This window comes from Schistocerca gregaria, chromosome 8 (assembly GCF_023897955.1).
Source record: "Schistocerca gregaria isolate iqSchGreg1 chromosome 8, iqSchGreg1.2, whole genome shotgun sequence".
NCBI lineage: Eukaryota > Metazoa > Arthropoda > Insecta > Orthoptera > Acrididae > Schistocerca > Schistocerca gregaria.
Window position 1 is genome coordinate 388,582,922 of NC_064927.1, and position 25,646 is coordinate 388,608,567.

General features: G+C 39.4%; 1 protein-coding gene across 1 annotated transcript in view; it reads left to right on the top strand.

The window, feature by feature from the left end:
- Positions 1-3,480: 3,480 nt before the first annotated feature.
- The window catches only part of LOC126284074 (actin-related protein 2/3 complex subunit 3), a 29,082-nt gene continuing 6,916 nt past the window's right edge, over positions 3,481-25,646 (top strand). The window contains exons 1-3 of the mRNA XM_049982703.1: positions 3,481-3,590; positions 3,724-3,897; positions 22,435-22,630. Of these exons, the coding sequence (XP_049838660.1) occupies positions 3,585-3,590; positions 3,724-3,897; positions 22,435-22,630 (376 nt within the window). The 5' untranslated portion in view covers positions 3,481-3,584. The remainder of the gene's footprint in view (positions 3,591-3,723; positions 3,898-22,434; positions 22,631-25,646) is intronic.

Below are 25,646 nucleotides of genomic sequence, written 5' to 3' on the forward strand. Positions count from 1 at the left end.
ACCCACCTAAAACCGGGAATAAAAGCGACAGTTCCCAACTACGTTAGCTACCGCAAAGACAGGCCAACCCAAGGCGGAGGAGTGGCCATATACGTAAAAAGAGGGATCCCCCACCACCAGGTATTCTTACCAGCTACCAATAAAATCGAAGCTGTGGCGGTGGAAGTAGCCACTGCCACTGGACCCCTAACAATCGTTGCAATCTACCGACCCCCACAAGACCAGATAGATGAGGGAGACATAGCTACTCTAGGGCAAATCGAAGGCAAACTCGTAATAGGGGGCGACTTCAATGCCAAACATCCTGATTGGAATTCTAGAGTAGCCTCCAGAGCAGGCGCCAGATTGAAACAACTAGCGCGCAACCATCATTTCGAAACATGGTGTCCAGTCGAGCCCACACATTTTCCAAAAATGGAGGCAGGCCAGACGTGTTAGACATAGCTCTCACCAGGAGGATTATGGGGTATGTGACCGCGAGGACAATCAACAGAATGTCCTCCGACCACAACCCAGTGATTCTAGAGGTCGACGTGGGAGAATGGGTAGCACTCCCACCGTACCAGACGTCTTACAAACGTACAAACTGGGAGCGATACCGAGAAACCGTCACCTCTGATATCGCTCGCATTCCGCCACCTACTGCCGAAACAGTAGAACAAGCGCTACAAGACCTGACAGGTACCCTCCTCCAGGCAGCAGAAGAGGCCACCCCTCCACAAAGGGATGGCCTGCCGCTTCAAATACAAGTCCCAGAACACTTGCTAGCTCAAATTCGACATAAGAACAGAGTGGCAAAAGAGTAGAAGATAACCAGAAACCAGGCCACAAGGAGACTGCTCAATCGTCTACAGAGAGAGTTGAAGGTAGCGCTCAATGAGCACAGAAACCAGCAATGGCAAAACCGCCTCACAGCCCTCAAAGTAGACGATCACACACTTTGGCAAGCAACCAAACAATTCACAAAAATACGCGCTAGGATGCCGCCACTGCACAGAGGCTACTGCGGTATAGTGCTACTAGACGTAGCCAAAGCCTTTGACTCAGTATGGCATAGAGGGCTACTCTACAAGCTGTACACACAAGGGTTCCCCGGGAGCATAGTTAGGCAGATCAAAAGCTATCTCTCGAATAGAGCTTTCTCTGTCAAAGTAGAAACAGCCGCCTCCACCAAGAGGCGTATTCGTGCTGGGGTGCCGCAGGGATCGATCCTGGGGCCCGTTTTGTACAGTCTTTACACTGCGGACACACCAACGCCCCCCCTGGTGCACACCACACAGTACGCTGAGGATACAGCCTTCTACACAAGAAATGCGAACAAGGACCTGGTCATCCCTAGGCTACAAAGGGTTTTAGATGACACAGAAACTTGGGCCCATCGCTGGCGAATCACCATCAACTCCGAAAAGATGCAGGTTATGCTGATCACCCGTAGGCTCGGAAGGCGCGAACCTCCTCAACGGCCTCCCCCCCTCCACCTTCACCTAAATGGAAACCAACTCCCCTGGCGCAGAGCCGCCAAGTATCTTGGCGTAACCTTGGACTCTCGCCTTACGTGGAAACCCCACATAGGCGAGGTCCACAGGAAGGTCTGCGCTAGAATGTCCATCCTGTACCCAATCCTCAACTCATCCAGCTCCCTTCTCTACTCAGTAGAAGTGAACGTATACCAGGCCCTGATCTGGCCAGTCATGGAATACGCGTGTCCTCTCTGGATATACGCTGCGAAGCAGCACCTGGACAAACTCCAGAGGCTGCAGAACCGCGCCCTCAGGAGGGCACTGCGTCTACCTCTCGGATTCCCCATTGACGATTTGCATGCCGCTGCTGAAATCCCACTCCTGAAAGAGCGTTTTCAAGACCTGGCAAGGGCCTTCTATGAAGGTTCTTCCAGGTCAGGAAACGCCCTCATCCACTCTTTAGGTCGGTATGACATGTCCCGCGATAAGCACAATCGCCCCAGGACGATCTTCGACGACTAAGTCGAAGAGAAAATCCCAATATCCTTTCCCAAATCCTGCTCCTACCCAAATAACCACAATTATCTCGCCAAACCTCAGGCAAGTACCAGACACACACAGAACAATCATCACATTTTACAGGCACCAAAAAGTACAAACATAATCACACACACAAGTACACAGGGGAGTAAAAGCCGCAAGGCTACAAACTCCCCTCACACTTCCCCAAAGAGGGGAAAGTAATAGATGAGAGCAGCAGCCGATATCCCGACACTTCGCCTGAAGATGATGGAGACGCATTCCATTGAAACGTTGCTACGAGACAACGACACTACTAGGCTGACAACCCGTGAACACTTGATATAAGAACAAGTATCTGTTTTCTTCGGTGAACTGTCTTTTCATGAAGCATCTCCTCCCATTTTTTGCTATTTATTTTTTGTAAGTTTAATTCTAAAAGCAGAGCAGAGTTATCTGAGATACCTAGGTTTAAAGAGAATATGGCAGTGTTCTCAAAAGTATAATTTTTTTAAATATTGTCTATGCATGTTGCTGTTCGCTCATTCACTCTGGTGAAGTCAGTCAAATTTAGTCTAAATCCATATTCTTGAATTATGTCAAAAAACTTAGTTGACACGCTTGTTTTGTTTGCTGCGTCTATGTTGAAATCAGTGGCAATTACAATTTTTTCTCTATTTTCTTTAGTGGATTTATATAGGAGACACTGTAAATGTATTTAGATCACTAACTGGAATTCTGTATATAGAGATGATGATGATGTTCACTTGTTCTAGCTCTATACAACAACTTTCAAACCAAGCTCTTCATTTAGAAATTTAAAATCGTCTCTTTCTTTATATTCCTACAAATTGTTAATCAACATACAGGAGCCTCCACGAGTACGTTTCCTCCAACAAAAGTTTTCTAACTTCTTTAAAACTGTGATTGAATATTTCGTGAGCTAGTTTTCGTATAGGCAACGTCCGTTGATATTTCTTCCTTGTAAAAGAATAATTTGCAGCTCGTCAATTTTTGTGGTTTTGTCGTTAGGATATGTTGCATCTTGGCCGTTCATGTTCCATTGCATTAGGAATGAAGACTTAAATACACTTACTTATAGTTTCCAACACATTTTTCCTTGAATAGCCCTCTTCACTTTTACTGTTCAAATTTTCTTTCCAGAGCGATGTTTTATACGATTGATGTAACATTTCTCTGTAACCACTTACCATAAATTATATTTGCGAAGTAGGCCTACAGGCACAAAACTGTTAGTGCCAGTCCAAATATAGAGTATTCTGTAACACAGCGTCCAGTTCCCAAAAACTGTTGCAACACTTTTAATAATATTCAACTCTTAGTTTTTTGAAAATTATCCTGTTGCAAGTATTAATCGACATTCAGGGAACCATTGTCACTGCTGCAGTTCATTTCTCACAGCAGAATTCCTATCGTTTGTTCTCAGAGATCACTGTTTGTTCTCTACCACTGTTACCTTTGAGTAGACAAAAGTCGTCGCCAAAGATCATCAATATAGAATATTGTGTTGATGTGCGGAAGAGGTGTGTGTTTTGAAGTGTGTTGTGTAGTTTGAAAAGCAATTTTGAAGTCGTAGTCACCACAATGCCGGTAAACTAAAAATTTGTTTCCTGTTCTGCTTTAACGATATGTTCAACATCATTAATACTTGATGAAACCGACGTTTTATTTTTGTTTCAAGAAATGGGTGTGACACCTTATCAATGTTGTTGTCACTTTTCAGGCGTATCATTCAGGCTTTACGGAATTTAGCCAAGTCGTGGGTAATATGGCAATTTTACCTTTTAAAACACAATTTAGAGGACCAGCGCCTACATTCACAAAGGATACAGACATCATTGATGAAGCTCTGTACTACTTCAAAGCAAATGTATTTTTTAGGACGTACGAAATAAAGGTAAGCCAAGTCTTAAATATTAAAATAGTTGACATGTTATAAGAACAAAGGGATCCACAGCATAATAATAAACGTAAATATAGATCGCATATCTGCCTTTGATTCTATGATTTATCAAAAGTGACAATCTAATTCTGCAATGGAAAATTAGGTATTCCTGAGCTCATTCATGTGTGTAATTGTGATAAATCTGAAACTGAGAGGGGTAGAAGAATGAGTCTTTGACAGTATTCCTGTAATTGACACTTACCTCAGGTGTGTGAAGTAAGGAAAGTAAAACCTGCCTCCTTGATATACACATAGCCCCTACAGGACATTTTATGTCTTACTATATGTGGCATCATTGCAGGTTAGGAAATCGTGAACACCATATTTTGTTGTAGGGAGAATAAATTGTAAAATGATTTATGATGTGTTGAGAGCAATTTTACCCTACTTTCATGAAGACAAATGTTAAGGTAAAGCTCTTCTTTATTGCCTGGTGTGTGAAATTTACAAGTTAAGTTTAGCAATAGTATTACATGGAACTGACCCATGATATTGCATGAAGTAAAGCAACCTGTTAAAAAAAAAATCAACTGTACCTGGTGATTTTAAGGTTGGATTATAAGACTGTTACATTATGTTTTTATCATGATCTGGTCTTTGATACTCCTTATCAGTGACTGGTAGAACGATTTTATTTTTACAATGAGTTCAGAACAGATTATCAGTAGCAAAAATTAATTAAATCATGAGTTCCTCTTTTGGAATTTTTTTCTGTACATCGTGGTTCCAGTGGAAGTCAGTCACTGGAACAGCTGGCTTCTAATGACAAGCATCTTGTTCCAGATATGAGGCACAAGAGAAATTACAAGCCTGAACAAATGGCAAAAGGGGTAGAAGTCGTCCAGGCAGGCATTGTAATGGCTTTTGCAGCAAAATAGTTTGATGTGCCAAATGTGATACTGTGTTACAAAATAAGCAGGAAAGGTCTCAAATCATGCAAGTTTGGTCCTTCCACTACGCTGACTGAGGATGAACAAAATATTGTAGTCCAGCAGCTTTCCTCAGCTTGAAAATTGCACTATCCAGTCGTAAAATACATGTTGCTGGACAGTGTACACGAGGGAAGAAGTGAAATGTAGTAATAGAACCAATTACTGCTGGGAGACAAGGCAGAAAATAATATACATTAATTATTAAAAGGCATTCAGTTTCAAGTGAGAGAATAACATGGAACTTATCTTCCCATGAAAATGTCTGTGAGCAACAAAGTTGGATATCCCCCCTTCCCCTCTCCTGCTTAAAGGAAAAAGTGATTGCATGTAAGAGGAATATATCTGTATATTCCGTTGGGAAAGATAAGTAAGAGAATCTGACTTGCAACAGCAAATGCTGCTGCTAAGCTTGCTCTTCCTATGATTGTTTTGTCGTATGAGAGGAGTCCTGGTATAATAACTAACATTGTACCACGGACATGGAGAATACCTATAAAGAAAGTGAATAGTGCTTATTGCATTGTTTATTTTACAGCCAATGGACAACTGAATGTCAGTGTAGTGAAACAGACTCAGTCTTCCACAAATTAACAGGACCTGTTCTCTTGTCTGCATGAGCAAGACTAAAATACTAGTTTCTCATTTGTGTGGATATATTTGAAACATTTGTGTGGATATATTTGAAAAGGCTTGAAATAATGTGTTACTTCCGAAAAATTCTCATGGCAGCTAAATGTGTGATTCCTGTTGTTTTTTATGTAGGCCTATGTTTCTTTTGTCTGTTCATAGTTGTTTATTGCAACCAGTCAAACAATGTTTGTATTGCATTAATAAAATGCGTTATTTATCTAATATTCTGTTTATGCACTTTTCCATAGTCTACTTACCATAGAATGGTTTGGAATAAATAATGTAAACAGTTTTAGGATGTTCAGTAAAACTCTAAGGAAGCTTTAGATTATGAAATGTTTCAAGCAGTAGGTTGAAAGCCTTATAGGAAATACATAAATATCCTCATTATATTTTCAAAGAATGGTGCTTCTACATTAATCTATTGTAGATGTGACGTCATTTGATGTAAATTGTCTTTTTATATTCAGGATAGAAACACACTTCAAGAATTCCACAGTATCCTTTTGGAGTCGTATATTACGATAATACTTGAATTAGATATTGCAGAAGTCAGTACAGCAACTACTGTTTTGGGGAGTGCGGTTCAAGTCTTAACTTATAAAGGCACGGGTCTCACACAGGGCTTCGTTATATCATTGTGAATAAATGATAGTTGTTTATTCAGCTAGACCACGAATACTTCCCTTTTTCTGATAGGATGGTCCCACAAACCTAACAACTTTGACTTAAATGAGATGTAACACTAGCTTTCCTTTCCTTCTTTTTTAAACTTTTTTGCTCATTGGCAGACACTACTTGATCAAGCAGTAGTTGTTTCTAATATATGAATATTGTTATCTGGTGACCTTATGTAATACTTTCACAGTGTGACAGTTACTTCTCTGTGATGCCCTCTGCCAAGAAATAACGCTATCTATACCTCATTTAAGGATATACTAGTTTGAGTGATTTTCAGTGCCAGGTTATTTATTGCCTTGTGAAAATTATTTTACAAATTAAATTATTTCTAGAAATTTCTGCATTCATGTAAGTCATCCTGGTATGAATTATCCAACTTCTTGTGGTTATTTGATGTAACTTCAGCTCCGATGTGGAAAAAGTGAATTATTTTAATTATGTTAGAAGATACGAGTGTGTTTTGTGGTATTAGTAAATAATGTGATACTGCACTGACATACCAGTGACCTCTTTAAGATGTGAAGGTAAGACCCTCAAGAAACAACCAATAGGTGATGTCACTACAATATTAAAACAAAAATCAGTGAACTAACAGACCTTGAAACATATTATAAAAGTGAAAATATCAGACCAAAGTGGAAAAACTGTTTTTGAGCATGGACATTATTGTAACTATGAAACAGTGATGTATATACAAAGAACAAAAGTTGCAAAGCAGTCTGTCACCAGTGCCTTCATTAAAGAAATAAACGAATAAAATAAATGCACCACACTTATTAGCTTCACCAATTAACAACTAACTATCACCTTCCAAACTTACCAAAACATCAGACTGTGCACTCGTTCAGCCTGTCACCTCAACATCCATTAAATATAAATGCAAAGCGTAATGACAGTATCATAGTCTTCAATACACACATCATGTCCACCATACCCCTATACTGACAGGTGTAGTATATGACACAATATAAACTGCCACCCATAGTAAATAAACTACATATTGTTAAAGGACACGAATGACATTACAATTAAGGGTGCAATCACAGTGGCTCCAATATTGATGGATTCTGCCGATGACTGACATTGGCTGTGGGCTGCTGATCTTTCCAAACCACTCTGAAAGAAATGGTAATATGTGCCATACACTAAATTTCCAAACCATTTCGTATTAACAGAGTCACTAAACTGCTGGCATAAAATGCCAGTAATCAGTAATAATAATTGTGGACAACTAATGATAACCTACCACAATAAAAAATCTTCTATAGTAGCTATAAGCTTGTAAGATCCACCACCCTTTTCATTGAACAAATTATTTTTTGAGGTTATAATTTACGCCAAAAATTTTACCTATTTGAGGTTTTGAATAAACCTGCAATTTCTGTCCTTTGATTCTGAGCTATATCCTGATTTTGATATTTTCATCCTCAGGATGCCACAATCTCACTCTTTCTTGGACTACACTTACCAGTTTCTCACACTTCATACTTAATGCGCGAGAATGTGTGCTGATTAAAAAAAAAAAAAAAAAATGTATTTCACTGATACTCATCCAAAGTACATATGTTCAGGTGATAAGACCAGCTGTACTATGGCCTTGCACATAGTGGCATACTGATTTGAAGAGATCGTCCGTCTCCGGCCGATGTCGGTCGGCAGCGGAATCCATTGATGTAGGAGTAATTGTGATTGTAACCTAAGACATACAAACAAATCAAAAGTCTAGTTCATGGTCATTGGAGTACTTAATATTTTGTGCAGCAAGCAGTATGAGAGCAGTTGACTAGTGGCATGTTTTGAAACAAGAGTCAAAAGAATAGTATGGCTTCCACATGTCAGTAAATCACAGCCTCGGAAATTATAACACATTCAGAAGAAACAGTCGACTAAGATAGAAAGTTTAATTTGCTGCTAGTGTCACTTGCAGCAATATAAGCTGTGCTATTAAATCCTATCATAACAACCACCTTACAATTTTCAGAAAGAACACAGAGAATGGGTGGTTCATGGTATGGTTTCCTGTAGTCATGTCCTAGTTCATGAACCACGGAAACGTATGAGTGGCCAAGTAAATGGTCCCGACAGTCGGGATACCAGTTACTCTGGAATAAGGCTGGGCATCTCGGACATATTCTGAGTCATGGCCACCTTTGTGCTCATACGGCAAAGACTACCAAATCCACCGGTTAGTCCCTCAGCCATTAGGGGTAAAACCCAATGGGACTTGGGGCAAGTAAGGCTAGCAACCTGCTTCCCTGGTACTTTAAATATGATGCTGGCAACAATCAGAGCAAAATGCCTCGGACCTTTGGAGTTGACGGAGTCCCACCTCTAACTGACAAACCAGGGACTCCTAAGATACGACTTGGCAAACAAATGGTAATGAGATGGGGAGCTATTAATATCAATGGGGGCTACTCTGGGAAGAAGGTAAAGCTGTCAGAGGCTGCAAGTAAGATGGGGCTGGACATTTTAGCTGTTTGTGACATTCGGGTAAGGGGTGAGAAAGAAGAGGAAGTGGGAGAATATAATGTCTACCTGTCAGGAGTCAAAGCAGGAACAGCACAATGGGGTGTAGGGCTTTACATCAGGAAAGAGATGGAACCCAGCGTAGTTGCAATAAGGTATGTAAACGAACGACTGATGTGGATAGATTTGACAGTGTCTAGCAAGAAAATTAGGATTGTGTCAGTATATTCGCATTGTGAAGGGACAGATCAAGATAAGATGGATAGTTTTTATGAGGCACTCAGTGATGTAGTTGTTAGAGTAAAGGACAAGGACAGTGTTCTGCTAATGGGGGATTTTAATGCCAGGATTGGAAATCGAACAGAAGGGTATGAAAAGGTTATGGGTAAATTTGGAGAGGATATAGAGGCCAACAGGAATGGGAAACAACTCTTGGATTTCTGTGCCAGTATGGGCTTAGTAATCACAAACTCCTTTTTTAAACATAAGAACATTCGCCGGTATACTTGGGAAGGCAGGGGAACCATATGTGTCATTGACTATATAATAACCGATCAGGAATTCAGGAAGGCTGTGAGGGACACAGGTGTATTCAGGGGATTCTTTGATGACATTGATCACTATTTAATCTGCAGTGAAATTGGGATTGCGAGGCCAAAAGTGCAGGAGGTCAGGTCCATATGTAGGAGGATAAGAGTGGAGAACTTCAGGATAAGGAAATCTGGCACAAGTACATAACAGTGATCTCAGAAAGGTACCAATTAGTTGAATGTAGTCAGTTACAGTCATTGGAAAAGGAATGGACAAGGTACAGGGACGCAGTACTAGAAGTGGCTAAAGAGTGTCTTGGAACAGTAGTTTGTAAAAGTAGGATGAAGCAAACAGCTTGGTGGAATGACACAGTCAAGGCAGCCTGTAAAAGGAAAAGAAGGCATATCAAAAATGGCTACATACTAGAAATCAGGTAGGCAGAGAAAGTTATGTTGAAGAAAGAAACAAAGCCAAACAGATAATTGCAGCATCCAAGAAGAAATCTTGGGAAGACTTTGGAAACAGGCTGGAGACTATGGGTCAAGCTGCTGGAAAACCATTCTGGAGTGTAATTAGCAGTCTTCGAAAGGGAGCTAAGAAGGGAATGACAAGTATTTTGGACAGGTCAGGAAAACTGCTGGTGAATCCTGCAGATGCCTTGGGCAGATGGAGGCAATATTTTGAAGAGTTGCTCAATGTAGATGAAAACAATGTTTTAGATTTCGAGGTGGAATGGGATAGGAATGATGATGGAAATAGGATCACATTTGAGGAAGTGGAGAAAACGGTCAATAGATTGCAGTGCAATAAAGCAGCTGGGGTGGATGAAATTAAGTCGTAACTCATCAAATACAGTGGAATGTCAGGTTTTAAATGGCTACACAGGATAATTGAATTGGCCTGGGAGTTGGGACAGGTTCCATCAGACTGGACAAAAGCAGTAACCACACCAATCTTTAAACATGGAAACAGAAAAGATTGTAACAACTACAGAGGTATCTCTTAAATCAGCGTTGTGGGTAAAATCTTTTCAGGTATTGTTGAAAGGAAAGTGCGAGTATTAGTTGAGGACCAATTGGATGAAAATCAGTGTGGGTTTAGGCCTCTTAGAGGTTGTCAAGACCAGATCTTTAGCTTACGGCAAATAATGGAGAAGTGTTATGAGTGGAACAAGGAATTGTATCTATTCTTTATAGATCTAGAAAAGGCATATGATCAGGTTCCTAAGAGGAAGTTATTGTCTGTTCTACGAGATTATGGAATAGGAGGCAAACTTTTGCAAGCAATTAAAGGTCTTTACATGGGTAGTCAGGCAGCAGTTAGAGTTGATGGTAAATTGAGTTCATGGTTCAGAGTAGTTTCAGGGGTAAGACAAGGCTACAACCTGTCTCCACTGTTGTTCATATTATTTATGGATCATATGTTGAAAACAATAGACTGGCTGGGTGAGATTAAGATATGTGAACACAAAATAAGCAGTGTTGCTTATGCGGATGACTTAGTTGTGATGGCAGATTCGATTGAAAGTTTGCAAAGTAATATTTCAGAGCTAGATCAGAAATGTAAGAACTATGGTATGAAGATTAGCATCTCCATAACGAAAGTAATGGGAAAGAAACATAAACGGATTGAGTGCCAAATAGGAGGAACAAAGTTAGAACAGGTGGACGTTTTCAAGTACTTAGGATGCATATTCTCACAGGATGGCAACATAGTGAAAGAACTGGAAGCGAGGTGTAGCAAAGCTAATGCAGTGAGCACTCAGCTACAATCTACTCTCTTCTGCAAGAAGGAAGTCAGTACCTAGACTAAGTTATCTGTGCACCGTTCAATCTTTCGACCAACTTTGTTGTTTGGGAGCGAAAGCTGGGTGGTGGATTCAGGTTACCTTATCACCAAGGTTGAGGTTATGGATATGAAAGTAGCTAGGATGATTGCAGGTACTAGTAGATGGGAACAATGGCAGGAGGGTGTCCACAATGAGGAAATCAAAGAAAAACTGGGAATGAACTCTATAGATGTAGCAGTCAGGGCAAACAGTCTTAGATGGTGGGGTCATGTTACACACATGCGAGAAACAAGGTTACACAAGAGACTCATGGGTTCAGCAGTAGAGGGTGGGAGGAGTCGGGGCAGACCAAGGAGAAGGTACCTGGATTCGGTTAAGAATGATTTTAAAGTAATAGGTTTAACATCAGAAGAGGCACCAATGTTAGCACTGAATAGGGGATCGTGGAGGAATTTTATAAGGGGGCTGTGCTCCAGACTGAGCGCTGAAAGGCATAATCAGTCGTAAATGATGATGATGATGATGACAGAGAATGGTTCCTAGTTTGGCAGTAGACTTTCATTGCCCCCTTTCTTGCCACTCATTGGTTATATGAAAGTAACATTGCATTGGGTATAGGAAACAAGCGTTGCCAACGTGTAAGCAGTAGAGAAACATCACTGTAACTGGCCCTAATCCACTCTTTAGCCAAACATTGCAGACTCCAGTTATGTAACATATGATGCCACATTTAAAAAATACACTGGTGAGTGAAATCGTTCTTTAGACTGGAATATGTTAAAACAACCTTGTTTGCTTATGCTTACTGAAGACATATACATCTCTTTCATGGTATGAGCAAATTGTATCAGAAGATATGAGGGGCGTCTGTTCTTGTATATTGTGTTAACTAAAGCAGTTCTGGTTACTATAGTTATTTGTGTAAAATTTGTTATATGCCTAGTTTATGTGCCACCAAATAAACACTGTAAAACTGATTTAGATGTCATTGTAATGGTTCTTCCCAGTCTTTTGTATGCCCTGAAATTCGAATCAAAATGTTGTTGATCTCATATTCCTTATGCCACAGAGATTGTCTCTGAACAGCATTCAGAAAACAGTTATGCTAGGTGCATTGTACATCATTATTAAATCTAGTAGAAGATCAGTACTTTACCACCGCCTAAGAGTCTCAATCCACATTGATTGACTTCGCCAGTGTACAACTGAAGTGCCACATTCCAATGTAACCTGGACCTCAGGCTGTGCTCCAGATTAGTCTACAACAAGAACTGCCTAGTGTTGCACAGCAGAATAGTAATTAAGTGTGGGAATAAATTTTCTTTGAACTGGCTGGTGCAGCTGTGAGTGGAACACAACTGCCAAGTATCTGACAGTGGCATAACCAATGTCAAGACTTGGAAGAACTAAAGTACAAACAGACATAGAGTTTATTACATCATATAGTATGAGAGAGAACATCAGGAACACCTGATTCACCACATAGACAATTGTGCAGAGCAGACACAATGCTCTTCTGTAATGCACCTCCTTGTCTATCTGATATTCACATATGGAAGTGCTTCTGGTGGGCTCCTACACTCTATGCTAAATGATAATGTAGTTGGAAAAAGAATATTCTCATGGTTTTATTTGACATCTGTTAGTGCTCGTACTATGTCAAATGACACTTTATCACTACGTCATATGTCAAAGCTGAGGTCCAGTATCAGTTGGGTCAACCCACTGCACATCCTCCACAGTCTTCCCCTATATCACGCTGCTTCACCAACGTACAGTGATGTTACCTATAGATCAGTAATTCTGCTTATTATCTTTATTGTTTTTCACAATGCTAGTTCAGCAAACCTTTTCAAGTTTGATGCCTTTCAGGCCTTCGGCTCTTCAGTCATGAACTCCATACAGTTGCTATCTGCAGATGTCCTCTATCACTCAATTGAATCTGTGTGCTCCAAATTTCAAGATATTTTTGCAGAAGCAGTAGGGTGCACACAAACTTTGAATTGCTCGGCAGATTCTGGTAGCCCTGCACTCCCAAGTCAAGGTGGAGCTGGACTGACAAGCATCTCTCAGGATTGTGGTTCCCATTCCCTCTACTGAATGGGCCACACCCCTTGTCATTGTGATGAAACCCTCTGGTAGACTGTGACTTTGCGATGATTTTAAGGTCACCATGAATTCACTGTCTGTGCTCAACACATACCCATTGCCATGCTCAGAAGAGCTATTCACACTCTTAGCAGGGGTCAATTCTTCTCCAAATTTGATCTTCCTGAAGCATATCACGAGTTACCTTTGTAGAGGAGTTCAAGCATGTCATGGTTCTTAATACACCATTTGGCCTGTATCAATACCTACAGTTAATGTTTGCCATGGCAAATGCCCCACAGTATTTCAGTGCTGTTCAGAACAAGTCACATTGACTATTCCAGACTATTTCAGTTATCTAAATGATATTGTCGCTACTGAATGTACTATGAGCTACCACCTGCACAATCTCTGGACCCTTTTCAAAACACTTCAGTCCGTGGCTCTGCATTGCAGTCTAAATTTTTCCAACCCTCTCTTGAGTACGTGGTACACACCATATCGTGGCAGGGTGTCCAACCCCTGGTGAGTCTCGTCAAGGCCATTAAGGACTTGCCCTGTCTCTTGTTGTTGCCATGAACTTCAGGCTTTCTTGGGTAAAATTTCCTACTATTACCTATTTATCCCTGTGGCATCCACAGGATTGATGCGAAGACCAATGCTACAGAGATACACTAACAACTGCCTCAATGAAAGAAAAAGGTGGAACTTTCTCTTCACAAGTATTTTGTCATAATCTGAGAGATATCCAACGTAAAAGATATTGATAATGGCTTATCATTCGTTTACATGATAGATGAGGTAGGAGACCATGCAGCCACAAAACTTATATTGGGCTGGTGCATAAGTTCATAGTGTTTTCTATGAATTTCATAACCCAACAGATACACTTAACAAATACTTTAGTCATTCAATAATATATTCTTCTTCACTATTTACAACAGCCTACCAATGCTGCGCTACCATTTCAATTCTGTGATTGCAGAAATCATGTGGTTTTGAGGTGAAGAACTTGTTAAGCCATACTCGAAGTGCATTTTCATCTGAAAGGAACTTCCTTGCAGGTTTTTTGATAGAGAGCAGAGAAGGTGAAAATCTGAGGGCACTAGATCAGATGAATAAGGTGGGTGCAGAAGGAATTTCCAACTCGACTCCTGTATAGCATTTTTTCTCAGTCTAGCATAATAAGGGCAGGTGTTATAGTGGCGTAGCATCACTTCATGCAGTCTTCCTGGTCACTGTTCTTGGATTGCCTCTGCAGGAAGTCTGTTGCCTCTGCAAGAAGGCTGTTGTAAATAGTGAAGAAGAATATATTATTGAATGACTAAAGTCTTTGTTACGTGTATCTGTTGTGTTATGAAATTCATAGAAAACACTATGAACTTATGCACCAGCCCAATATAAGTTTTCTCATCACCAGTGATGATATCGGATAGGAATGGTCAGTATTGTTCACGAGCTAATTAATGACAAACAAGCAGAGATACATATATGGCCACCTGCTGATTTTTGTGATTTTTGACCTAGAGCATGCAATAACCTTACGCCCAAATTTCAACCTTATGCCCAAATTTTGAATCTTCCTCATTGCATGCAAATATCACTTACTCATGGATTGATTACTGTCACATTTGCCAGCGATGAATTAGTGTGGATGAATGTGTTTAAACAATCTTCGTTAAATCCCAAATGTCTTCCTGAATGTGGCGAGTCGCTAAGGTCAGAATGGTCCTCCTAAAAACTAGTAAACCATTGTTTTGCTGTGCTCCGTCGAATGGCATTGTACCCGTACATGGCACAAATGATTCTGGCCACCTCCGCTGCTGTAACCGCTCTATTGAACTTGAGCAGAAGAATATGTCGGAAATGTTCAGATTTCTACATTTGACACCCGTTTTTCTAGTGCCCACAGCTCCACTCACAATCTTCAAAGTACAAAATGACAATATGTAAACTCAAGTAGTGCCAGTGAACTGCAAATAAATATGATAATAAATAAACCCATAGCAACCAGAATACCAACACGCAGCCAGCCACTGTGGCCGAACAGTTCTAGGCACTTCAGTCCGGAACATTGTTGCTGCTATGGTCGCAGGTTCAAATCCTGCCTTGGGCATGGATGTGTGTGATGTCCTTAGGTTAGTTAGGTTTAAGTAGTTCTAAGTCTAGGGGACTGATGACCTCAGATGTTAAGCCCCATAGTGCTTAGAGCCATTTGAACCAACAGGCAAAACAAAAAGTGCCACAAACTGATGCACCAACGTAATACTTTGTGGCACAACAAAAAATGCAAGGAAATAAAGAAGACACTATGGAAGTAGTGTGAAGTCATTGCATGAGGAAATGACAGTAGTTATGGGAATCAAACTATAAGGGACATCAGCGACCAAGAGGCTGAAGACTCAGTTGATACGAGTACTGAAAGTGCAGTTTGATTTGGAACTAGTAGTGTTTCAGTTATTGTGCAAGCAGCCGTAAATAAAGTTATTGCAACCTCAGAAGTAAGGGCAAGAGATGCTGTAATTGCAGTGAATTTGGCCATGTCTTGCCTGAATGCACGAAGGAAAGGAATCAAACTAAGAATCCAAAAAGAGATGTTAATGATGTTAAGAAGAGGGTCACCAGTTGTATGTTTAAAAAAGCTCAATAGTGCAGTCAAGAGGAGAAGGTGCTCATTGACTCTGAAGATCAACATAACTAACTACAAGGTAATGGATGTTCTAAGATTGTGGGGTACGGATATGATCTTGACACAATTTGGGAAAACTCACAGTCGGATGTTTTAGAAGTATGTTGAGACTTATGTTGAAATTGAAACATTTATTTGTTAAATTAGAAGGAAGGTCAGCGTTGGCCGTAATTTTGATGATTTATTGACAGCAAAATCGACTTCCGATCACATAAAGATCATCTTCAGTGCTGTAGCGTACAAATTAAAACTCGTAGGCACTAGTGTAAAGTTATTATCAGTAACAAAAGCTTCGAAACGATCACAATGACAAAGATGAAAACACAGACAATGGTACAAAACAGCACTATCAGTTCAACATATCTCTAATTCACTATACCACAGAAATGTTGGGAAAATACCATGCTTCCATTTAGTTAAGATCCATACACAGATTAAGCCTCACATCACAATTATGCAAGGTGTGATCAAAAAGTAATGGGAATGTTTTAATTCTTATATGTGTTTTCCAGTGCTTGGTAAATTTTTACTTTAGCAAAATATGGATTAAAGAATTACCATTAAACTTTGCTTGAGAAATGGAATAAAGTGCAGCACCACATTCGAAATGTGGATTGTGGCTTTTGGCAAATCTACTATAGGTAAGGCAAGAGTTTGAGTGGTATAAACATTTCAAAGAGGGTCGAGAAGGGGAATTGCTGAATGAAGTTGACAGTGATCCAGAATTTATAAAGAAGTGTACAAAGGTTGATGAAACATGAGTATATGGCTATGACGTCGTTCCTGATGATGTCGGCATATCCTTTTGGCTCATGCCAAGCAATTTTGTTGAACTCGTTGTTTTGGGGTACAGTCAAGCCAATTCGTCAAATGTGTCAATAATACTCAGGATGTAGTCATACCATTAGTGAGTTAGCATGAGATAAACATAAAGTGGTTTTTCTCTCTTTGAAAAAGGGGTGAATAAAACCCTGTTCAAGATATAGAGGATCAACTCCATGTTGGTTACGCATCCAGCGCACGTTTGTCTATCAATTATTCATATGATTTTGAAATGCATCCCTGTTGGTTTTTGAACATTTTTGAACAAATTTAAGCTGATTACTGAATTAATCATAAGTTCATTTTTGAAAGTGTGCATAGTGTATGTGATGTCTGTCAGCAGAATCTTCGTCGCATGTAGAAATAAACTTTCTGCAGACGAAAGGGGACAGGGCTATACAAGCTGAGCAGAGTAAAGCCGAACAGATGAATGCCAATCACTGTCTGATTATGTGGTTGATTGGTTTTGCGAATGATCAGCGTTGTTATAATTACTAGCGAAATCCATAGATTCAGACTACCAGAATAGAAATAAATGACTGACAGGAATAACAGGTGAGAAAGATTATGTACACCGAAGAAAATGAAGTTTTGACAAATTTTTGTCCAGGTCACTATACTAGTAAGGACCAGATTGTACAGTCCTCGGCTAGCTGCCGCTTAAGTTCTATTCCAGGAGTAACGCGGAAAACGTGTTGTACGAACACGTAATAACACTTAACCATAAAACAATCGCGGGATAACTAAACCTTTTTCTGGCAGGGTTAGTGAAATTAATCGGCAAATTTTGACAATGGCAGGAATTGCTGTATAATTGATGATAAGATTGTTTGTTAGAACGAGGAAGGAGAAGAAACGGGGACGTCACACAAATTATGGAAGAATAAGATGATTCCAAATTTATATAAAAATTTCTTAATACTACGTTTTGATCTCATGCTTGAGAAGCTGGTGTGTGTGAATAAAATGTGAAACTATTTCCTTACATAAAGCTCTTTGCTTATAATAGGCTTAATAGGCATTTGATATTGGCACTTCGTGAATTATATACCCTGTCGTGTTATAAAAATGACCATTTGTGCCAAAACAGTCTCGTTTATTTGGTGTGTCTTATAAAATTGTTCCAATATTAGAAATGCCTCTTTTGTTTTATCTAGTAGACAGTGATAAAATAGACATAATCAGGTCGAGAAACGACACCGGTCTTGGGTATTATTTGTGTTTAACAGCTTTTTCGGTATTAGATAACGACATTTCAATTTTTCATGTAGCAAATTGTTTGACAAACTTTGATATGGTGATAAATTCTCTTGCAGAAAGGTAAGTGTGCCATGTAAAGCTGTAGCAAGATTAGAGAGGAAAAAAGTGCTAGGAGCTAAGGATTGAAGAAATGTGTATTTTCTTGCTTGTCTCTTTTCTTTATTGGTTTTATGTATCCTATATTTGAAACTTCCTGGCAGATTAAAACTGTGTGCCCGACCGAGACTCGAACTCGGGACCTTTTGCCTTTCGCGGGCAAGTGCTCTACCAACTGAGCTACCGAAGCACGACTCATGCCCGGTACTCACAGCTTTACTTCTGCCAGTATCCGTCTCCTACCTTCCAAACTTTACAGAAGCTCTTCTGCGAACCTTGCAGAACTAGCATTCCTGAAAGAAAGGATACTGTGGAGACATGGCTTAGCCACAGCCTGGGGGATGTTTCCAGAATGAGATTTTCACTCTGCAGCGGAGTGTGCGCTGATATGAAACTTCCTGGCAGATCCACAGTGTCCTTTCTTTCAGGAGTGCTAGTTCTGCAAGGTTCGCAGAAGAGCTTCTGTAAAGTTTGGAAGGTAGGAGACGGATACTGGCAGAAGTAAAGCTGTGAGTACCGGGCATGAGTTGTGCTTCGGTAGCTCAGTTGGTAGAGCACTTGCCCGCGAAAGGTTAAAGGTCCCGAGTTCGAGTCTCGGTCGGGCACACAGTTTTAATCTGCCAGGAAGTTTCATATCAGCGCACACTCCGCTGCAGAGTGAAAATCTCATTCTGGAAATATCCTATATTTAATTTTATGCCACACAAAACAGCAAGTTATTAGCTAATAGGCAATAAAGAGTGCAAATTTTCTGAAGAGTTCTTGTTCTCCCGATTACAAATGATCCCATCCGCTATTAATCGCGTGGTTTTTTTTAAAATTTTTTTTTTTTTTTTTTACAAGATGGGCAGGCTGTCAAACTGGCTGACTGGGAGCAGGAGAGGCACCACAGTACATTTCAGTTTCCACTGTTCTGAATATAGTTTGATGGCATCCATTACAAAATATACATGTTTCAATTTCACAGAGCGAAATACAGCGACATGTGATGGAAGAATGATTTATTTTTTTTACAAGATGGGCAGGCTGTCAAACTGGCTGACTGGGAGCAGGAGAGGCACCACAGTACATTTCGGTTTCCACTGTTCTGAATATAGTTTGATGGCATCCATTACAAAATATACATGTTTCAATTTCACAGAGCGAAATACAGCGACATGTGATGGAAGAATGATTTATGAAGAGGTGTGACACTGCACTTTGGCACACTTAAGATCAAATAACATGTCTTACATTTCCTTGAACACACGTTTTATGTTTCAGATTTTTCAGAAAGATGTGTGCTACAAGATGAACATATTTTTGAAAATTCGTTGTTTTTTTTAGTATTGACCCGGTTTGCAAACATCGTAGATCCGAGGCTGATGCGCAGAGCAGTCTGAGTTACAGTGGATAGTCTCCATGTGGCCCATGTTTACATTTAGCAATTTTGCTGTTTACCCTTCATTTATTCTCACGTCAAATGAAAACAAAACACGTATCTGTGGTCGGGAGCTATCAGGTGAATTAAAATACATTCACATAATTATGGAAGGCCAAAATATGTCATTAGTTTCAGATTTTATTTTATTTCCACCTTTCTGACTGTCGAGCATTAATCACCCTGCAGAACAATGAAGTTATTTTTGTCTGTTTGCTAAAGAAATTTGACTTTTATTAACCTGTCAGTGTATTTGAAACAACGTATCTGAAACGAAATGTTTAATTCCACAGTACTGGCGAGTTTCAACTGTTCGCTGCATTACAAGTGCACATCTTCGTCTTCTAGCACGTATGGCATTATGCCATAATAGAGAACCAAACATGATATAATACAGTACTGGTGCTCAAAGAAAATTTACATCCCGAAAACCACACTGAAAAGCTCAATATCAGGTCGAGGTCTGCTTGATTGGGAATCTGGACATACGAATGTGTACTTTAAGTATGCACTTTAAATGTGCACATTTTAGTATGGTTCACAAAATTCCGAGGCTCTTGGAGTATCCTCTGATGTCTTGTTTCTTTTATGACATAATGTATGATCTTTCAATTTTTTACACATACGTACATACGGGCTTTCTATGTCATGGTAGCTGTGCAAGCACTGTGTCACCTGTTATCTGCGCTCTCTGGCAATTGCTGAAACGAACCTATTTCTAACAGGTAACGGGAAAATATTGCGAATGGTGGTTTGAAAAGCGTTACTTTCAAAGTAAATATCCTTTTATGTAAGTTGAACTATGTGTGAGAATGTACCATGAATTTCTTAAATCACAGAGCGTTTGAAAATCAGCTATTTGATGATGAGCCATTTCGAAGAATTTCAAACCCTAAAGATCAGACGTTTGTCATTATTAACAATTTTACTGGCACATTGGTGTGATTCTTAAACTCGCAAAAAGATCAACATTATATATGAAATCTTAACTTCTCTTGCAGCTTATTAACCTCAGAGACCAATATTGTATCTGAAAGCTTTGCTTTTCTTGTAGCAACACTGTGTATATTAATTTAAACTATTAACTTTCCCTGTTTGTGTTCGTGCTACGTAACAGTGATGTTCCTGTTGGCTGACTACATCTCATGTCCTATGCTCTGAATATCCGCTCTTATCGGCTGCCGAGATCACATGACATGAACTATGACTGGCTTATGGAAATGCATCGCAGTCTCGATTTGAATGATTTGGAAAGTAAGATGCGGTGTTTGGTGGAATTCCAATCTATACTTTCATAATATGAAAATACGCAACATATAAAAGATATTTCCAAAACGTGTCTTTTTCTATGAGTTTCGTTTTCTAAAGTGCTGGGAAATTCTACGCTGTTTATAAAACCTTAAACCTTTCAAAGGATTGATAAGGGAAAATATACTGTCACTTAACACGGACATAGGTTTTCACCCGGGAGAAAGTGTATTTTTAACCGGGTAATCCGGGAATTTTTCTTCCTTGTCTGCGTATACACTCTGCTGCTGTTCTTGGTCACTAAGTGAAGGTAATTGGCCACTGCATTGTCTGTGGTGAGAGTTAATGCCTATAATTTGGTAGTCTCAAGACACTCTTGACACTGTGGATCTCAGAATATTGAATTTCCTAATGATTTTTCAAATGGAATTGCATTGTGCAGCCATAATCACATCATACACCTTTTCACATGAATCATCTGAGTACAAATGACAGCTCCACCAATGCACTGCTGTTCTGTACCCTGTGTAAGCAATACTACCACTATCCGTGTATGTGTGTGTCACTAACCTATGACTTGAGTCATCCCAGTTGCACAACACCTGACAAACAACACTGGACCAGTCCAATCACTCAAAAGCAATGCTCAAATGCAACATTAAGACCTTGACACTCACTCCCAGAGAGCTCCACCATGTATCCACTTCAAACACTGTCCATTTCAAATACAATGCTGCAACCGAGACATCACATAACACAACACGGTTATGTCAAGAGTCAAAGCCAACAACAACAATTGACTCCATGCAACCAATTTTTGCAACCATAGCCAAATGACTACTCGTCATCTGAATCAGATGATATCAGGATGGCTGATTGTGGGATTTGGATGGGCAGCTTACATGTTTCCCTCTCAGGTCAACTGATCCTAATGATACTGAAAATTTTCATCATCTCATTACAACAATATGGCATGTAATGTTGTACATGTGCAAACAGGAAGAGAACAGAATGATGACAGTAACTTTTTTCCTTGTGTCCCTCTTATATTTTGGAATGTGAGATGTATCTCTAGTGCAGCCTGAGTTATAGATCAAGCTGAAAGGTGACATTTGTTTGTGAGTTGGAAGGTTAGGTTAGGTTAGGTTAGGTTAGGTTAGAACATGAATATAAACATGAACTCTTTATTGTGGCAAAATAATGATCTGTAGTGTGGCTCGAGGCCAATGTTAGGTTGACTGAGAGCACGCACGCACGCACGCACGCACACACACACACACACACACACACACACACACACACACACACACACACACACAGTCCGTGTGTTTTAGTGTAAATTTTTTATCCCTTTTTTATAGTGCGTGAATATTGAACATCATTCAAAAGCATTTGTGCCAAAATGCCAACTGTTGTATTGAATGTAAAGAAATCTGCTGTGAACTGCTGTTAGAATAATGAATATATTTGAAATATTGTACAGTGGTACATTAACGCTAACTAGTGTTTAGATCTTAATGGAAGTTGTCTATGGATTGAGGTGATATACCACTTCATAACAAAATAACATTTAAAATGTTTTACTTGGATTGCTGCATTTTGTAATCATGCTTTTCGTGACTTTTTGAATGTAATCAATCATGATATTCACGAATGATGTCAACATTGGGGAATTTCCACATTAATCTGACTTACCAGTATTTAGTGCCTGTAATTATAACTTTCAGATATTTTATGATTCAAAATTAATGCCAGTATTTCTTGCTCTTGCATAAATTGTACAATAACTATATATTTCACCTAAAGTTATGTCTTTTCTTTTTCACTTATTTAGAATGAAGCTGATAGAGTGCTTATTTACATTACCTTGTATATAACGGAGTGTTTGAAGAAGCTACAAAAATGTAGTACTAAAGCGCAAGGGATGCAGGAAATGTATGCATTGGCAATATCTAAGTTTGACATCCCTGGTGAGCCAGGATTTCCTCTTAATTCTGTATATGCCAAACCTAGCAGTCCTAGTGAGGCAGGTAAGTACACACGGCAACAATATGAAACTGTGTAGTGTATTAGTTTTAACATAATTTTCAATTAATTTTGCTGTCTGATATAAATCGGCATCAGTTAAAAAGAAAAGTTTACTTTAAGTGATCTGTAGTTATGTGCACTCCTAAGGTTGAAGTCCACAAGCTCTCATTTAGAGACAGATCACCAGAAATAAAGGATATTGTTGCAGAGAATGACTCACATAGTTCGCAGGTGTTCAGGATAGTATGAAAAGAAAAGCAGATAAAAATGTGAAATATATATCGGAGTTGGAATCTGCAAAACAGTGTTATTTGTTTTTCCAATATTTGTCTTTCTTTTCACTGTATATGTATTTAAATCCACACAAGCTGAATTCCTTTGTGCAGTGGGCGGCTTGCACGCATCAGTGATAGAGACAGCAAACTGCTGATTCAACTATGTCTATTAGGCATCTGCAGGGAGGCTAAACTAGCATGGTTTCTGAAGAGTGGTATCCAAGGAGAAACTACAGCCATTATTTTCCTTGAAGATATACGGCATTGTTTAATGACGATAATATTCTCTTGAAAATGGCTGAGGGTAGTTGAGGAGAAACAAGACAAAAGGATTCGGCCCAGCAGAAATATTATAGTAACACACAATATGTTAAATTTAACAGATCAGAGAAGAAAATGTAAAAATAAAGCAAGGAAAAAGGGTAATAAAAATGAAATTTTCTGAAAGTAGAAAATGGCAAAGCAGAAATGACTGGAGGAAAACTGCAAAGCTGCAAAAGATTGCATGACTTTAGGGAAGATAGATGCTGTTTATCGAAAATTAAAGGAACATTTGTAGGGAGGAAAAACAGTTAACATAACATCAAGAGGTCAGATGACAAACCAACACCAAAAAAGAAGAAAAATGCTGAAAGGAATAAAGGAAAGAAAGTTGACAACAACATTATGGAGAGGAAAAAGAAAGTGACCGGCAGTGAGATGGATGCACTATTCCCTCAGAACATTAAAATCTGTTACGAGAACGAGCCATGACATAACTGTTCTACCTGGCATACATGAGATATGTACACGTTAAATACATTATCAGACTTCAAGAAGAATGCACTAATCTAAATACCAGGCTGATAGGTGCTCACAAGTGTATTACAAGCCACCAGTTTAATAAGTCATGATTGCAAAATACTTGAAACAAATGAAGTACAGAAGAATGAAATGACTAGTAAAGGCCAATCTGGAGAAAATTGGTTTGGGTTTCAGAAAGATTTAAAAACATTAAAGCAGCATGACTTGCATTAGAATATAGATTAAATAAAGACTAACCCACATTTATAACATCTGTATATTTAGAGAAAGTGGTTGACAAAATTTATGGTAAGCAAAAAGTTATCAGGGATCAAATATTGGGGGGGGGGGGGGGAGTTTATACCCAACTTCAACAGATAAACCAGGCTGCATTTATAAAAGTTAAGGACATGAGAGCGAGAGACAGTCAGTAGTTGAGAAGGGAGTGAGGCAGGCTTGTAGACTGTGGCCCATGTTATTCAATCTGCACACTGAGCAAGGTGTAAAGAAAACCAAGAAGAAATCTGAAAAGGAAAATAAAGTCCAAGGAGGCTAGCCAGTGACTGTAACTCTGTTAGAGACTGCAAAGGAATTGCAAGAGTGATTGACTGGGTTGGATAATGTCATGAAAAGAGATTGTGAGTTGAAGATCAACAGAAATAAAATGAACTAAATAGGGTTATGCTGAGGGAATTATTAGAAAGTAGGCACTAAAAGTAATAGATGAGTTTTGCTGTTTGGACAGAAAAATAACTGGTGATGATTGATGTAGAGAGGACATGAAATGCCATCTGCTAAGAGGAAGGTAAGTGTTCCTGAAGAAGAGAACTTTGTTAACAATGAATATAAATGTTACCTTTTCTGAATGTATTTTTCTGTAATGCAACATTATATGGAAGTGAATGATGGTTGATAACAGTGCAGCTTTTGAAATGTGTTGTTACAGAGGAATGCTGATGGTCTTGCTTGTCAGTTTCTGCAGCATTGTGAAATTCTCCCAGTCTTTTTGTCATTCAGTTGAGTTCCACTTCCTCCAGGCTGTGGCACACTCATCATCTGCAAGGTCACATTCAGAATTCCACCATCTATGATGTCGCTTCCTTTGAGGATGTCCGAGGGTATTGGTTGCCTGGCTTAAAGTGGACCTCAGTTGGTTCCAGTCTTTCGTTTCTTTTTGCGTGATGTCAGTTTTAAAGTGTTATTTATACTCTGTAAAGAATTGGAGATCAATCCTTGGTAGCATTGTGGTAGGAGGTACCTTTTGATTAGGTAGTAGTCTGGTCTTTATTTGTGTGAAGAAGTGGTCAGAGACAACATTCAAACCTTTGCATACTCCGACATTCATGATATCTTTCCTACTCTTTACACTGGTTGCAACATGATTGATTTGAAATGATCCAATAGCAGTGTTTGGTGACTGCCAAGTCGTCTGGTATCTTGCCTTTCAAGGGAATACTGTGGACATGATCTCCAACTGATGCAACCTTCACAGTTTTCCGTTAGCCTTTGTTCATTTATGTGTTGTGTAAGGCCCCCGTATGTCTTGGCACTGTTGCTCTTTCCCCAGTTGAGCGGTAAAGTCATCTACCAGTAGTCTGACCTGATGATCGGGGATCTTACTAATCTCGTCTTCTAGCATCTGCCAGAAACTTTGTACCTTTTCAGGGTTGTTCGTGTTATTATTAACTGGAGTGTGTGCATTTACAATAGAGTATCCCTTGTTGCTGCATCTTAGGGATAACAGAGAGATGCGTTTGCTAGTTGATGTGAATCCAATGACAGAATATATCATATCATGTCTTATTAAAAAGGCAGTTCCAAAAGCGCTGGAGCCATATGTGTTCTTAGATGCCAGCTACCCTTTAATTATTCTATAACCTTCCAACTCAAAAGCCATATCATCAGTGAATCTGGTTTCTTGGACAGCTGTTATTGAAATTTTGTGTTTATTCAGGATATC